This window comes from Mastigoproctus giganteus, chromosome 14, assembly GCF_048544385.1.
Source record: "Mastigoproctus giganteus isolate SK-2022 chromosome 14, ASM4854438v1, whole genome shotgun sequence".
NCBI lineage: Eukaryota > Metazoa > Arthropoda > Arachnida > Uropygi > Thelyphonidae > Mastigoproctus > Mastigoproctus giganteus.
The window spans coordinates 88,238,453-88,256,334 of record NC_143588.1 but is presented as its reverse complement, the minus strand read 5'-3'; the positions used below and the strand labels follow the sequence as shown (position 1 = coordinate 88,256,334).

The following is a 17,882-nucleotide window of genomic DNA, read 5'->3' as shown; positions in this document are numbered from 1 at the left end:
GTCTCCACTCGCTGTCTCATAGACGTACTGTTTCTGCTGCATGCCTCTTCTACTGATACTTCCATGGGCACTGTTCTTCTGAATTGGCTTCTATAATTCCCACTCTCTCTTTCAAAACAGTCCAAACACGTGCCGCCACCAGCCAACATGCATTTACTGTCCAACTTCAAACTCACAGAACCAACTTTTCATCTTCCTCGTTTATTCATTCAACTGTCGTTTTCTGGAACAACCTTCATTCATACTTATTTCCTGAAAATTACAGTCTACAGAATTTCAAGTCCAATGTCAACAAATACCTTCTTTCGTCTTCTCAACCTCCAACCCAAGCACGGTACTATAGGTTCTAATACCTCTCGTGTTTGGGGTTTACATAAAAAAAAAAAAAAAAAAAAAATACTGACTGCTTAAGAATGACTACCTGTATGTGTTATGACATCTTGGGCTGTGCAATAAAACATATAAGCACTATGGAACAGCACTTGGGTTACCACTGAATGCTTTGATGCAGCAAACATGTTAAGAGACATTTTATTATTTTACTGGAATTGCATTTTGACCAAAGAACTGCTTATAAAATTGGTGCATATAATTCTGAAAATGCGTAATATTCATTACAAAAAAGACCAGCCTACGAAATGTTAATATCAAAGTGTGAAAAATCATTAATTTGTAATCAAATAGAATATAAAGATCTTATATATTAATTTCGCAAGAATTCTGATTACACAATTTTTGCACCTTCACTATGAGCAAAAACAATATTATAGTAGGATTTTGCCATTCCTGAAGAGGCCTGTGAACAGCAAGATCTTCCTGTTCATATGGATTTGTGAGGTATTATGTTTATACAAAATTGTGTTCATGGGATGATTTTTGCATTCAATTTCACAACCCAATTTGCATCCACTCATTCCACTACATAAATTTAAAGAACTATTCGCCCTGTATTTTAATGAATATGAAAGACTGATCAAAATAAATACAGGGTCATCAAAAAAGGTGTCCATGATTTCCCTTTTAATTATCTTCAGAAATATTTGATCAATTACTGCGATCGTAGCAGCAAACGTTTTCTTACATTTTTATGAAAGGAAATACCTGAAAGAGTATAAAGACCATACTAGAGCAGCAAACAAATATGTTAATTAGTACAGTCGATTCCGGTTATTTGGGACACATCAGGACCGATTAAGCGGCTGCCCCAATTATCCAAAGTTTCACGTAAATAGTTAAAAATACAATGTACCCCCCCCCCACCTTTTACAATTAGTTCACTGTAAAATCAAATCACGTTAAGACAAACTCACCATAGTAAAGTACCGTTCACTATACGATGTGCAATAAGCGCCAGTTATTGTGATCACGTTTGTGAATTTTGATTCTATTAAACAGCGATTCTAATTAGCGAAAATAGGAGGAATGTTATCCACAGTCTATAAAAGTAAAGATATATTAAGCACAAATTTACCCTTTATTACCTTCCCAATTAAAAAATTAAATGATATGTGAAATTCGGAAGAATATACGTGATAATCGGAATAATTAATACGTACTGTAATATGTACATACTAACTAAACTAGTTGACATTTCTATTCACTGACATTTGTGGGTGGGGTTAAAATTTAAAACAGTAAAAAGAAAGCAATCAATAACAAAAAACACGGCACACACAAATTGCAAGTAACACAATATGCGCAAGTGGGAACGGAGTAACGAGTTACAAAGCTTTAAAAATAGGAATGAAGAGAAGATTCTGAAAATTATTTTTTTTGGAAGTGTAAACACATTTTACCATAATAACCCACAGAATTCCAGCTGTCAGTATTATTACAAATTCAGTAAGATTGAGTTTACTATCTGTTTATGATAGATTGCACTAACAGAAAAGCCCAATAAACAGGTGACTGCTAATTGTTTTTATTGTTTTATGGTCGTGACCTCCAGAAATCCAACCGAACTACGTGGTACAGTCGGAGATAGGGTAATCTCAAGTGCTGCGGTCTCCTGACCCGATTAAACGACATTTTGTCCCAATTAAGCGAAGTAAACCCTGGCTATTTTCTCGATTGGGTTCTAGTATTTAAGATTTGTCCCAAATAAGCGGCTGGCCAGATTAACCGGTGGCCCAAATAACCGGAATCCACTGTATTAATATTAACAGTGGCAAATGATGCAAGAAAACATTATATGACATCAGCCAAAAAAAAAAAAAAAAAAAGAACCAACACTTCCCATATCACCTGTCCATCCCTTCTGTTTGTCCAGTGAATATTAATCATGCCCTTGTTAAGAATCCTAAACATCTATATGAGACCTAAAATTTTATTTGCACAGAATGACTCCACACCATTTCCTAGAGAAATAATGCAACACTGCCAGATCCATTTCTGTTTCTATATTGTTTTATTGAAACTCATTTTTTGATAAATCTCCATTGAGTTATCACATGAAGACATCAGGAATCCTGAGAGGCCAATTAAATGTTAACATAAATTTGCAGTCTCTGGTTATGCACTTATTCCAAAAAATTTCATTTTATAAGAATTATCAAACAGAGACTATATAGTGAGTAGGTGCTGTGGAAAACAAACATGCTCAAGGAACTTTAAAGAAAGTTGCAGAATGAACCAATTCTTCAACATGGTTATATCAGATTAGTGGACATGAAGTGAGGACAATATGCATTTTATGCATATGTGCTAATGTGCCTAAAAACATAGATGGTTAACATGTTCTCTCAACCATATAAACTATACCATGATCACTAAATTCCTAGATTCACTAAACCATTCACAACATGACATATTAAAAGTTTTCCTTTGTCAGTCTTGCTTTGGCATAGTGAATTTGTCCATGACTAATTGGTGAATTCACCAAACTGTCACATAGAGCGAAATGTCATACATCAAACTGTCACATAGAGCGAAATGTCATAACATCAAACTGTCTCATATGCTGAACCGTCATGCACTGAACTGACATAGGCCTCTGCCACACATATACTGTACCATGTAATTGTCAATGTTAAACTTCTATGGTCACTTTTAGTCCACCTGCCTAATTTTTCTATAGCTTGTTGCAGTAGCATACCCTGAATACTGTCATTAACAACCTTTTCAACCTTTGTATTATCTGCAAACTTAGACAACAAGTCTGATAGTCCTTCATAAATATCATTAATAAACACTAAAAACAACAATGGGCCCAGCACTGAATCCTGGGGAACTGCACTAATAATATAAGTTCAAGAAGAACAGGGCTGAAAACCTTTTAGGGCTAAAGCCTCATGTTGTGAGCATTTACTGACATAAGTTAGTGCTATTGCATCATTTTAATATGCAGCAACCTACTAAAGTAGTACACAATTGACTCATATGTGAAGATATTGAAGGTTGTGAAGGTATTCAACAATATGAGTTATACTTAAATGATGCCAATTAAGTACTACTTTAGTAGGTTTCTGCATATTAAAATGCTGCAATAGCACTAACTTATACGTCAGAAGATGGGCCCATTGGACTAACGTTATTAGTAGAATCTCCCAGACTCCACTACTGTATTTTATTATTAGTGTATTTATAAATCACAGTGCATCAGCAATAAAAATGTTACTTACATTTCTTTTCTTAATGCTTCAAATACTTTCAGCGCTTCCTGAAATTGTTTCTGACATTCAGTACTCAAAAGGTCATTAGTTAATTTTAAATATCTTTGATGAAGTTTATGAAGAAGTTCTCCAAATTGACGGCAGTTATTTGCAGTAGCAATCTATATGAAAATGAAAACAAGGTTTATAAAAAGCAAGATTTGCAGTTTTGGCTTTTTAGCTATTTCTAAGCTTGCTCTAATATAGTCTATACTGAGCAACAATTTTCTGAGTGTGCATATATGTACGTTTTTCTTTTCTGTTTATACTTCATAACATAACCATGCAAGATAAGAAAAGTTTGGAAGAATGATACTGTACTTTTTGTATTTGTGGTATCACATGGGACTTGAACACACAATATGCAAAACTCTGTGCTTAAATACTGACCACTCAGCTAAGATTGTGTCACATGTACACACACACAGATCAGTAGGCAACACAATTAAAATTTAGATAACATTTAAAAATATTGACTTTGTGCCAGCACTAAAATAATAACTTTTTTCAGCTATTAAATTATTCTAATTTATCTGTAAAAATAGAACAACTTTATAAAATGTATAAAATAACAGAAATGATAATAAATAAGATTTCAATCTTTCTGCAAAATGATTTTTGTTTTAATTCATACAAAAATATTGGTTCTCATTATTAAACATGATCAAATCAAAATTATTTGTTACAAGTGAATTTTATTAAACATAAAACCAAAATTACTTGGTTTAGTATTAGTATTAGTAATGGCCACATGGTGCAAGAAAGCCTATGGCTTATGCTACACCAGCCAAAAAAAAAAAAAACAAAAAAACCCCCAAATAAAACAATGATAAAAAAAAAATAATAATAATTAATAAAAGAAAAGGAAATTAAACCTATCATCCTATGTGCTTCCCTCACCCGAAAGTACTATCCAGATGACCTTTGAATTTCCCCAAACTTTCAGCCTCTACCACCCATGTAGGCAACTTATTCCAGTAATTTATAACTCGCTGGCTAAAATAAAACTTACTGCAGTCCAATCTAAACATTTCCACCCGTAACTTGAATTTATGTCCCCTAGTTCTAGCATCATTTATAATCTTGAAAATTTTGTCCTCATTCATTTTACTGATGCCTCTCAGAGCCTTAAACACCTCAATCAAATCTCATCTAAGGTGTCCAGTTTCCACACTCTGCATCTCACATATTCGAAGTCTTTCTTCATAAGAATGCCCTTTTGCCAATCTCACCAGGTGAGTTACCAGTCTTTGCACCCTTTCAAGAAGCTCGATGTCTTTCTTTAGGTACGGTCTCCATACTTGAACACAGTATTCCAAGTGTGGTCTAACAAAAGCCTTATATAATGGGATTATCACGTCCCTATCTTACTTGCAAAAGTTCGATAGATCATCAATAGGACACACTGAGCCTTCCTTGCAACCTGTCTACAATGCTCAGAGAATTTCATGTCTGACCGTATTGTAACACCCAAGTCCCTTTCCTCCAGTACTGGGTTTAGTTGAACTCCACCAAGTAAATAAGTTATTTTGGGATTACTGTTTCCCAGGTGTAATACCTTACACTTTGTTGGATTAAAGCATAGCTGCCATTTTTCTGACCATTCCTGAACTCTATCTACGTCTCTCTGAATAAGCTCAAGCTTGACAGTGATCATTAACTACTTTACCAATTTTAACATCATCTGCAAATTTAGACATCACGCCCTCTATCCCTTCATCGATGTCGTTTATGAAAATTAAAAACAACAGTGGTCCTAATACTGATCCTTGGGGAACCCCACTTCTTACATCAACCCAATCTGAGGAATAGCCATTTATCACAACCCTCTGCCTCCTGTCTGAAGCCATCCTGCTATCCATCTAAGGATTTTCCCAGCCAGTGATTCCAACCTGTTCTAGTTTATAAAGCAACCGCTCATGTGGGACTGAGTCAAAAGCTTTGCTGAAATTAAATAAACAATGTCGAAATTATTCCCTAAATCCAGCTCGTGAGTGATCCTTTCAAAATAGCGAACCAGATCCTGAATTCCACCCTTGATCATTGCCTCCATGATTTTCCCTACCACTGAAGTCAGACTGACAGGTCGATAATTTCCCACTTCACTCTTAGAGCCACCCTTATGTATGGGAGATACATTGAGACTTTTCCAATCCAAGGGAATCTCCCCAGAGTCTAGTAATTCTCGCATAATTAGCCTCAATGATTCAATGCACTCACTTGCCGCCTCCCTTAAGATTATAGGACTTATGTATCAACTATATATAGGACCTATATATCAACTCCAGGAGCCTTACTGGCCTGTAGGCTCGAAAGTTTTTTCATTAAATAATATTGCAAAATTTAAATATCATTAATTACATATTTTTCAACTTTGCTCCCACAATTTCCCATTGCCACAAAAGGTTTTTCATTTGTAAATATCGATGCAAAATAACTGTTGAGTTAATCTGCAATGGCAGCTGGCGTATTTAATACTATCCCCTTTCCCTTACGTAAAGGTCCAAACTGGTTTGTCCTGCTCTTCTTGGCATTTATATGTGATGAATTCCTTATCCCCCCCCCTCTCTTTGCTCTGTTTACTCAACTTTAGATGCCGGATATAAGTTAGAGCATTATCATACAAAGGAACACATGGCACATAGTAAAATTTATAAAGCCTCTAATCCTCACTCTACTTTAAACAAGGAGCTTGGAAATAAATGTCACCAAAATTAAAATTAAATTAATTGTCATCAAAATTAAAATGCATTTCAAACTGTTTCCTGTCCCTCTCATTCTCCTCCTCATGAAAAAAAACTTTCAATGCTACCCCTCTAGCAAAGTACTTAATTGATATGCACTAAATATACAGTAGAGAATGCACAGAGACTCACTTATTGTTAGAATTATTTCATTTGATATGTTCCCCTCTCCAGGACTCAACTGATTGAATTGACTATTCCTTTCCCCACAGTCAAAACAGATATGAAGAATGACTTAAAATGTGTGGGCATTTTAAGTTTCACAACTAGCATTTAAGGGGAGATCTGACTGAGGTTTATAAGGCATTTAGGGGGTTGAGTAAATTGAATGAGGAAGGTCTGCTCTTTCTTGTAAGTGAGATGAAGACTAGGAGGCACATATATAAATTATCAGGGAATAACAAACGATTGAAAGATTGAATCTAATGGAGTTTACCCATGTGGAGTGGGCTGTCAAACAGAGGAACTGGATTCTGAATACTCGGTTGACTCCGAATGTGGCAGAGGTAACAAGTCTGAATAAATTCAAAGTGAAATTAGACGACTACCCTGTTAGAATGAGAATAGTATTAATGTTCTGTTTTATTTTCTTATTTTTTTGGCTGATGCAGAAAAAGTTCACTTCTTTGCACCATTAGCTTACCAATACTAAAAGATAATAAGACAGTCAAAAATTTCATTAAAAGAATGTATATCCCAAGGTTTAAATATATTTTTTAATAATACGCAATGTATAGTGCAGTGTCATGATTTATGTGATTTTATTTTGTACAATTCTGAAATAATGCACTCTTATAATATATGTAATAATAATAAATAAAACTTATTATATGCATGAAAAAAAAAAATTAAAATAACGTGCTCTGTTTACACAGGGTCAAAAAAATAAAACTGCTTACAAAATTGACCGCTAACTCAAGAAATCAAAAGATCACAGGGAGGAATATTTTTAAATTGGGCTTAAGGTAAAGTCCAAATGAATTTTTTATAAAAATAATTTTTTCTCATACAGTATATGTAAATTTTCATTACAAATTTCACTTAAATTTTATCTTATTTATGCTAATTATAAAAAAAAAGTATATTAATTTTAATTTTTCTGCAATAAAATTAGCAGAAAAATTGCTACAGGGATAACTCTAAGCATTTAGAGAACATATATCTGAACTTTAATGAATTTCTATGGGATAATGGGTCCATAGTATTCTTGTTAGTGGCCACTCGGCTTAGCCAAGTGGCCAGGAGAAAGAATGCTATGGAACACGCTCAAAGAGGGCGTGTCACTGCATTCTCACTTTGAGTGGACCATGAAATAATATTAATGACTGTATTCATGATTTATTGTAAACTCATGCTGGAGTATAAAGAAGAACATTTATTTAATTTGCATGAATCTTTGTTTACATGTGTGTTGCAGGAACAAGACCCATGCATCAATCACACCTGCCCTGTATAGAATTTTTGATGGTGCATGAATTGTTTAGTTAAAGTGCCATTCTAGTATAAGTGTAGTACACCTGTTGGATTGTTTAAGATACTTGCCAGGACAACTCTCATGGCACATGAAACACATCTGCAAAGTGATGTATCAGTTTACATATATAAGGAAAATCCAAAGTTTCTGGGAGAAAAATCTTTCACCTTCCCCAGGGGTTAACTACAACTTAGTACTCTAGTAATAAGTTATTGGCATATTATTCATAAAATATAAAATATTATTATATTTTATATCATCGTTATCATCAGCCATTTTCAATCCACTGAAGGATGAAGGCCTCCCCAGCAATTTTCCAGTTTCTTCTGTTTTGTGCAATGGCCATCCATTTACTACCCACAAACTCATGAATTTCATCTGTTTCATCTCCGCTGTTATCTTCCAGGTTTTCTTCTAGCTCCTCTTGGGTACCATTCTGTTATTTTCTTAGTCCATCTGTCATCATGTCTTCAAGCTATGTGTCCTGCACGACTATTTTAGTTCTTTAGTTTTGATAAGAATGTCCTTTACTTGAGTTTGCTGCCTAATCCATGTGTTTCTCTTCTTATCTAACAGTCTGATTCCCAAAATAATTCGTTCCATTCTTCGCTGTGTAGTTCTCAGTTTCTCTTCCATTCTTTTGGTGAGTGCCCAAGTTTCACTTCCATAAGTCATGGTGGGGAATATACATTGGTTCATTATTTTACGTTTCAGACAAATTGGGATATTGCTTCTCAGTATGTGACTATACAGGGTGTTTCAGTTAAACGTTTCAGAACTTCTAAGAGGGGTAGGGTACATCCTGACAACTCGAAATCATATAGCAATGTGGGGTCAGAAATGCTTTCCTGAAGCGGTGTTGTACACAGAAGCACCATAAAGAAAAGAGGCCGTAAGTGAGAAATCGTTTTAATAATACATGAAAAGAAGCAAAAGGTACATGGATTAAAGTAAGTGTTCGAAGTTTCTTCCACGGGCTACAATGCACGCCTCACATCTCCGACGCATGGACATCCGAACATTCTGGAATACTCCAGGCGAATTTCGAATTTCTTCGGCAGCTACTGCGATTCTTGCAACCAGCTCCTCAGCATTGTCAACTAGCGATTTCATATGACCTCAGCATAAACTAGCGATTTCATATGACCCCAGAAATAAAAATCAAGACATGATAGGTCGGGTGACCGAGCAGGCCAACGCACGGGACCACCACGTCAGATCCACTGTTGACCAAATGTGACATCCAGGTAGTTACGAACATCTCCGCTATAATGGGCAGGGGCTCCATCGTGTTGGAACCACATTGTCTGTTGCGTCGATGCAGAAATCTGTTCATCTCTCAAAAGTTGTGGCAATACTTGCTGCAGAAAGATCAAGTAGATAGGTCCGGTTAGATGACACGGTAACAGGTAAGGTCCGATGAGGTGATCTCCCATAATACCGGCCCATTCATTGACCGAAAATCGAATCTGTGCTGCACGACGTCGCACGACGACTTCTGTGTACAATACCGCTTCAGGAAAGCATTTCCGACCCCACATTGCTATATGATTTCGAGTTGTCAGGATGTACCCTACCCCTCTTAGAAGTTCTGAAACGTTTAACTGAAACACCCTGTATATTTCCTGAATGCTATCCATCCAAAATTTATTCTTCTCTTGACTTCCAGCCATTTATTATTATTACAGCTAATGACTGGTCCCAGATAAGTATGACTCCACCTTTTCAATTACTGCTCCTTCAATCATTATATCCATTTCTGTGGCATATTTGTTCATCATTACTTTTGTTTTAGCCATATTCATCTTTAGTCCAAAATCGTTACTAACTCTGCAAACTGATTAAGATTTTCCTCTAATTCTTTGGGATCGTGGCTTATGACCACAATGTCATCTGCAAATTGTAAATGGTTTAGGTACTCTCCATTCACACTGACTACTTTCTGCGACCAGTCTAATCTTCTAAAAGCTTCCTCAAGGGCAGCAGTAAACAACTTCGGAGATATTGTGTCTCCTTGTAGGACTCCTTTCTCAATTTTAATTTTACTACTGTCTTTGTGTAGTCTAATAAAGGAGGTAGCACTCTCATATATTTTCATATATGAGATATATGAAATATAAGCACTCTATAACAATATGACGGGAAGAACATCCGTCCTCGCGTAAAGCAACAATAGCACTCTTTCTTTGTGGAGTCAACTGCGCATAACTTGCCATCCTGACACAAGCAAGGAATGACAAACTCTTGCAGAGCGTGCTTATATAGCTGAAAGTAACAGCTAATGTAATATTACATCATCCCACAGCTGATGCAATATTACATCGTCACCTACACATGTCAATCTTATCTGATGCAATCTGTAAGAAATACTGCCATATACTTACATTACTTGGACAACAATTACAATTTTAAGGGGTGATGCACTTTCTTTGAACACCAGTGTATATCCCTCAATGGATTACTGGTGAAGAAAAGATTAATGGCTATATTGGAAGGCAAATTGGTGAAGAAAAGATGAAAGTTGTGTGTGATGGAGTGCAGTAACAGTCAAAAGACACCTCTTGAAAAATGGACTTGTAGACTGTCATCTTAAGAAGAAGCCCCTCCTCACACAAAAAATGAAAAATGCCCGATTAATTTGGTGTAAGGAGCATGCCAAATGGGCCCCTGAGCAGTAGAAGTCAGTTATTCTCTCAGATGAAAATTCAACCTGCATGGCTCTGATGGGAGACAAACGATTCGCCATAGACGTGTGAAGAATACCTTCCAAACTGTATAGTGTCTAACAGTGAAATTCCCTACCAGTCAAATGATATGGGGATGCATTTCGTATTGTGGAGTAGGTCACCTTCAGTTTATAAAAGGTTCCGTAAGTACCAATGGATACCTGGCTATATTGGAAGGCAAGTTGCTGCCAACCATTAGAGACCATTTCAACCTGCCAAGTAACTGCATCTTTCAGGATGACTCTGCCCCTTGTCATCAGGCAAAAAGTGTAAGTAGGCACTTCTGTGCCTACTTACACTTCATAAAAAACTTTAGCTTCATTTCTGCATTAAAGGTTCAACAGTAATATGTTTACATTTGTTACAGGTGAAAAAAATGGTTGGAAGAACGGTCCATTACAACTTTTAGCTGGACAGAAAACAGCCTGAACCTGAATCCTATAGAGAACTTTTGGCATCGCGTGGAATCTGCAGTGTGGCATTCTAATAAGTAAATGAGCTGTTGTTGTATTTGGGTTTTTGGCACAAGGGCCTCTTGGGCCATACTGTGCCTGTTCATGGTTTGCTTGTCACTATGATCACAGTCTATTATACAGATTTATGTGTTTCAAAAAATTAAACAGTTCTTCGAAATTTACTTCATAGCCAGGAATATGTAATAAGGTTAAGGGTTCCTGTAAGTTGGATAGGGAGCTAAAGATTGATTTTCTGACTGTTAAATGTTGGGAACATTCAATGAGGATGTGTTTTATTGTAAGCTGCAACTGACAAAAGAGGAGGATTCTCTCCCATAAGCAAATACAGATGAGTTGGATGCGAATGACTGATGCGGAGCCTTGCCAGAATCACTTCTTGTCGCATGCTTCTCCTGGAACTAGATGTCCACATTTGTGGCTCGCTCTTTTTTTATCTGCAGCAGTTTATTACTGATTTGAGTTTTCCAAAGGTGAGACCATTGTTTCCTGCATGTTGTTTTAATGATAGATTTGTAATCAGTGCAGGACACTTTTAGTTGACTGGAAGATTCAGTGTCAGAATGTTTAGCAGCATCATCCGCATGTTCATTATCTGGGATGCCGATATGACCAGGGATCGAGCAGAAGGTAACCTTCTGATTGGCTGTTTGACAGTAAAATAACTTAGATAGGATCTCTTTAAGAATGGGGTGAGAGGGAGAAAAGATAGATTGAATGGCAGTGATTGTGCTTAAAGAGCTGTGTATATCAAAGATTGCTTATGGTAGTTGTTTATATTATCTAGAACCAGTTTTATTGCAAATAATTCTGCAGTATAGATACTGCATTCAATAGAAAGAGACACAGCTAGTGAGAAGGTGGAAGAAACTGCTGCAACACCCACAGCTGTATCTGTTTTGGAGCCATCAGTATAGATTGAAAAAAAGCCGTGAATTACAGTTGAATTTGAAAGTGTCTGCAATTCTGGCCAGACACGATAGGAGGGATTATATGATGAGAGCCTTGTCGATCAATTCAGCCCTGGAAAGATTGTGCAAGGCTCAAGGGGTAGAATTTTTTTCAACCTGGTCTGTACTTGTTAACAGGAGAGACTGTTTCTACAGAGATGGGATACACTTAAATAGAAATAGAAAGGGTGCAAGAATATTTGCTGATGCTATCGAGGCAGTGTTAGGTGGGTCGGAAAACTGCTAGCTTGGGGGGATACAAGGACTAATAGATTAACAGTAGCCACTGGCAGAGGTGAAAGAAAGTGATTCTTGCACTGCTTCTATTGGAATGAGCAGAAGCCTGGAAAACAAAATGCAAGATATTCCAGAGACTGCTGGGAGTCATTGCGGTACAAGTAAACACATGGGTTGTGTTAGGGTAGCTAAGAATAGGAACAGGTGCATGTATACTTGCATGTACACCAATGCTAGGAGTTTAGTAAATAAATTTGATGAATTTGAGGTATTGCTCAAAGCATCAAAGGCGGATATTGTTGGGATATCAGAGACGTGGTGTCACACAGATATAAGGAATGCAGAACTGGAATTTAGGGAGTACAACGTCTACAGAAAGGATAGACAGGATAGGAAGGGAGAAGGGGGTATGCTATTAGTTAAGAAACACAAAATCCAAGGAAGTGAAGCCAGTCGACATCACTGGACAGTGCAGTGTCGAGTCAGTTTGGTGTGACATAAGCATTGGGAGATCAAAATTGAGAGTAGGAGTGTGCTATAATGACTCTGATGAATATAATACAAAACTGTACAGAGAAAGAGTGGGCCAGTAAATCAGAGAGTCTTATAATGGGGGATTTTAATTTCCCAGATATTGACTGGAATTTGTGGGTTGGTCACTCACACACTAGCAAGGCTTCTGTGGATTTATTGGATGATTGTTTTCTACATCAGCATGTTTGGGAGGCAACTAGAGGGAGTAATACTCTTGATTTGATTATCAGTAGTGATGCTTCATGCATTAAGAATCTGCAGATAAAGGAACCACTAGGTGGCAGTGATCACAGTGTGCTGAAGTGGGATTTACTCAAAGAGCTAACTACCATCAGGGGTAAAGGGAAGGGTTATTGCTTTCGTAAAGGCGACTATGATGGTCTGAGACAGTATTTAAATTCTATACAGTGGGACCAACTGATGATGTTACAAACAGCAAATTCAAAGAACTTATCTTGGAAGCTACTAGGCTTTACATACCAACTAAGAAATATTGTTCAAGGTTTAGGCCTAAATGGATGTCAGATGAACTAATGAAACATATGGCAGAGAAGAAAAATGCATGGGATACATATAAATTAAAATGTGACACAGAAGCCTATGATACCAAGTTACAAAGGAGGTTAGGCAGGCGAAGGCAGATTACGAGAAATGATTGGCAAAGGATGCAGAGAAAAACAGCAAAGAGTTCTTTACTTATGTAAACTCTAGAAGGAAGGGGATGAATCAGATTGGTGCACTTGATATCGATGGTTCAACTGTTGATGATCCTGCTCAGGTAGCTAACAAACTAAATGAATATTCTGCATCGACATTCACACATGAAGAGTTATTCAGCGAGGGGGAATGCCAGAGCCGTATTCAACTCTGGCAGTAAACTAGATAACCTTGTAATAACTGAGAGTAAAGTGGAGGAGAAATTGTTGAAGATAAACACAAGAAAGGCACCTGGGGTGAATGGGATCTATCCAGTTATAATGAACATGCGGATGGTGTACTTAAAGATCTTCATTCTTTTGGCTTGAGAGGTCAGTTACTTTAATTTATACAAAACTTTCTATGCAACAGAACGTTTCAGGTAAGATATATGAACAATTTATCCAAATCATTTGAACAAGATTAGGGTGTACTGCAGGGTTCCATTCTGAGTCCAACATTATTTGCAGTAAGAATTACAAACATGACACGGGATGTACCAAATACAGTAGAATCTTACCTGTTTACTGATGACCTCATTATCATTATCTCTTGTCAATCCCAAATTATGAACACCATTTAAAGATAACTTCAAATTTCCATAGCTAAAATAAAATCATGGACATTATGGAATAGTTATTCTTTAGCAGAAAAAAAAAATCCATTGCAATTCGTTTTTGTAAAAAATGCAAACCACATCCGGATCCAGAAATATTTTTAAAAAACAGCCTGATTCCTGTTACCAACAATTTTCGTTTGTTGGTATTATATTTTGATAATAAACTTAACTTTGCTTCCCATATATCTTACCTTCGAACTACATGTCTTAAAAACCGAACATCCTAAGAGCCGTCTCCACTATGTCCTGGGATGCCAACAGAAGATCCCTCTTACATCTCTACAGATCCTTAATTCAGTCACGCTTGGATTATGGATCAACTGCCTATGACTCCGCTAGGAAAAGCTCTCTATCACTTCTGAACACCATTCAGCACAGTGCCCTTAAGATAGCTGTTGGAGCTTTCAGAACATCTCCGGTCCACAGCCTGTATATTGAGGCAAAGGACCCTCCACTGCATCTAAGGAAAAATCCTTATTGTGTAACTATGCACTAAAGATTAATAGTATTCCATCGCATCCTAGCTCGCAGCACTTGTTTGACCCTCAATACACCATGCTATACCACAATAAACCTGATGAGAATCGCCCCACAGGGCTTTGACTGAAAGAGCTCATGATCAGTTTGAACATTAATTTTCAGAATGTTTTCCAAGGCCTTCCTACTCCTGAACCTCCATGGGCTGAATTCATACCTCTGTGACAATTTCTTTTTATGATGGGGGAAGACCTCCTTGGCTAATACAAATTTTCAACAGCTCTAACATAAATCGCATTATTTGGAAAACTCAGAAAAAGTATAGCATTAGCAGAGGCATATGATGCAAGAAAGCAAGCTTATGCAGCATCAGCCAAAAAAAAAAAAAAAAAAAAAAAATGCTTCCACTTCACCCCTCCGTTCATTCGAAATACCTGTTTAGCTGAGTCTTAAATTTATTTAAGCTATCAACTTCCACAACAAGGGATGGAAGTCTGTTCCACCAACCAACCAACCAACCAACTACCCGCTGGTTAAAGGCAAATTTCCGCACATCTATCCTACATCTGTCTTTCCTCAATTTGAATTTATGCCCACTCAGGTGATTATTCTGAGCAAGAGGAAGAATCCCATCAGCATTGAGCATGCTCAAACCATTCAAGGCTTTATACACCTCTATCAGACCACCTCACCGGTGCCTAGTCTCCAGACACTGTAATTTGCAAAACTTAAACCTTTCTTCGTAAGAACAACCCTTTGTTCCATTCACTAATCTTGTTGCCCTTCTCTGTACTCGTTCCAGCAGCTCTACATCCTTCTTGAAATGAGGCCTCCAGACCTGTATACAGTACTCAAGGTTTGGCCTGACCATTGCCTTATACAAGGGAATAATCACCTCCTTATCCCTGCAAGAAAAATTCCTGTATATCATTGACAAAACACCATGAACTACTCTTGCAGCCCATTTGCACTGCTCAGAGAACTTCATATCTGCCTGCACAATTACCCCCAGGTCATTTTCATTCTCTACCACTGTCAGTAGTACCACAGAGTTGATACGTTGCTCTGGGGTTACTGTTTTCCATATGTAATACTTTACATTTGTCAATGTTAAACTTCATTTGCCACCTCTCAGCCCATCTGCTCAACCTTTCCAGATTCTGTTGCAGCAGCATAGTATCAGTAGTGTTCTTATCAACCCTGCCAACCTTTGTATCATCTGCAAACTTGGACATTAAGCTTGATATACCATCATCAATAACATTTATAAATACAGAAAACAATAATGGACCGAACACTGAACCCTGAGGGACTCCACTAATAACATTAGTCCACGATGAGCAGTGTCCATTGATTACCACGCTCTTTCTCAATATCGAGATTAATCATGACTAGATGTTCTCTCCTTATGAAGGCATTACGGATGTTTGCTTCTACTTTTATCATCAAATCTAGTGTGGACTGGTTCTTTCGAAACACATAATGGCTACTGTTTAGTAAGTTATTTGTTTAATCTTTCCAGGAACCACATTGGCTGCCTGTGAACCATTTTTAGGACTTTTCCTAAAAAACTAGTCAGTGAAATCAGCCTGTAGTTAGGCAAAAAGGTATGATCCTTTCCTGGCTTTGGGACACCTAGAACAATTGAGTGGGTAAGTATTTTCTAAGAACATTCGGTTGTAATATTTTAACAATTCTTTTTGCTCTGTTGTCAAGCTGTTTTAACAATATATAATAGACCCCACTGGACCAGCAGCACTACCGAGTGTTTTATTGAGTGCCCCTGGAAATTCAGTTAATGTGAATGGCTGGTTGTATGGGTGTGAAACTGTCATAGAAAAATTAATCTTATGCTGTTCTGTAGATCTTTAATTCATTGAAAGGTTGGGTTATAGGTGGATAAACTGGCAAATTATTCCACTAAGGCATTTGCTATTTCTCTTGGTGATGACAATTCTTTCCCTTGCCAATTTAGTATTGTAACTGGGGACTGAACATATTTGCCACTGAGCATTTGAATTTTCCTCCAGATGATTCTGCTATCTGTGTCCTTATTTATATTTGAGGAAACCTAATCCAGGCATCCAGGAAAAATGTCTAATCCAGAAAAGCAAAGAAAGATGCCTAATCCCGGCATTTTTCTTTGCTTTTCGTCTTAATTGGCAGAACTTGGCTTTCAGTCTTTTGAAGCTAATTAGGTTACTACTTGTGGGGAATTTACAAAATAAATTCCAAGCTCTTTTTTTTTCCTGTTTGTCATGTGTACAATCTTGATTCCACCAGTAGTTACCGTTTCCCCAGTAAATAATTTGTAATTGCAGTGGTAGCAGCAGTAATATTTGACTAGTAATACGTTCAGTGACATTTTCTATGGACTGGGATTGGATTATTTTATCATCTAACTGAGCATATTCACTCCAATGTGCCCTACCAAATTTCCAAATGGAGCAATGTGGCAAAGGGGAGTTTGGTCGTGTTTGGAGCTTGCAGAGAATTGGCAGGTGATCACTGTTCAGTGGGCTTTCAAAAACAAACCACTCCATAATAGTATATATGGAGAGAGAACAGATTGAGAGATCTATTGCACTCATGGATCCTGTTGAAAAATGAATATATGTTGGCTCACCAGTGTTTAAAAGGGTGAGTTGATAAGCATCAAGAAAGGTTTCTATTAGCTTACCTCTCCTGTCAATTATTGGAGATCCCCACAGCAAATGATGTGCATTGAAGTCTCCGAGCAAGCAGAAGAGAGAGATGGTAGCTGATCTATTTCTAGGTCATCTGAAGAGAATGACAAATTAAAATTAAGGATATATATATATATATTGATGCTATTGTAAGAGTGATGCCAATTACACTGCGACTGCTTCAAAAGGAGTCTGAAGAGCAACAAGTTTCGATGGAATGTTGTTTCTAACAAGAATCACCACTCCTCCATGGGCTGGCGAGTCAATACTCCTATCTCGTCTGAAGATAGTGTAATTTTTAATGGTAGTACACACTTGTGCATTTAAGTTAGTTGGTAGGAATATGCCTGCTAGTTCATAGTGGTCGATGAGATCATATAAATTGTCTTTTGTATTGCAAAAGCTCTACAATTCCATTGGAGGAATCTTTCCATTAAGTGGTTTAATTGCAGCTTGAGGCTCTAGCCCTAAATGCGCCTTAGTGGTTTAATTGTTTATTTTTGTTTCTGACTACTTTTTAGTTGAGACCTGCTTGCATCGATCCAATTTTGCTTTGTCTTTCTTTGGAAAGTAGGTACATGTGACGTCCATCTCATCGGTCGCATGAAGTTCTAA

The 17,882-nt window shown here is 37.1% G+C and overlaps 1 protein-coding gene across 1 annotated transcript in view; it reads right to left on the bottom strand.

The window, feature by feature from the left end:
* Sec6 (Exocyst complex component Sec6) overlaps positions 1-17,882 on the bottom strand; it is a 347,920-nt gene that overhangs the window by 76,617 nt on the left and 253,421 nt on the right. The window contains exon 16 of the mRNA XM_090388448.1: positions 3,621-3,772. Within this exon, the coding sequence (XP_090244574.1) occupies positions 3,621-3,772 (152 nt within the window). The remainder of the gene's footprint in view (positions 1-3,620; positions 3,773-17,882) is intronic.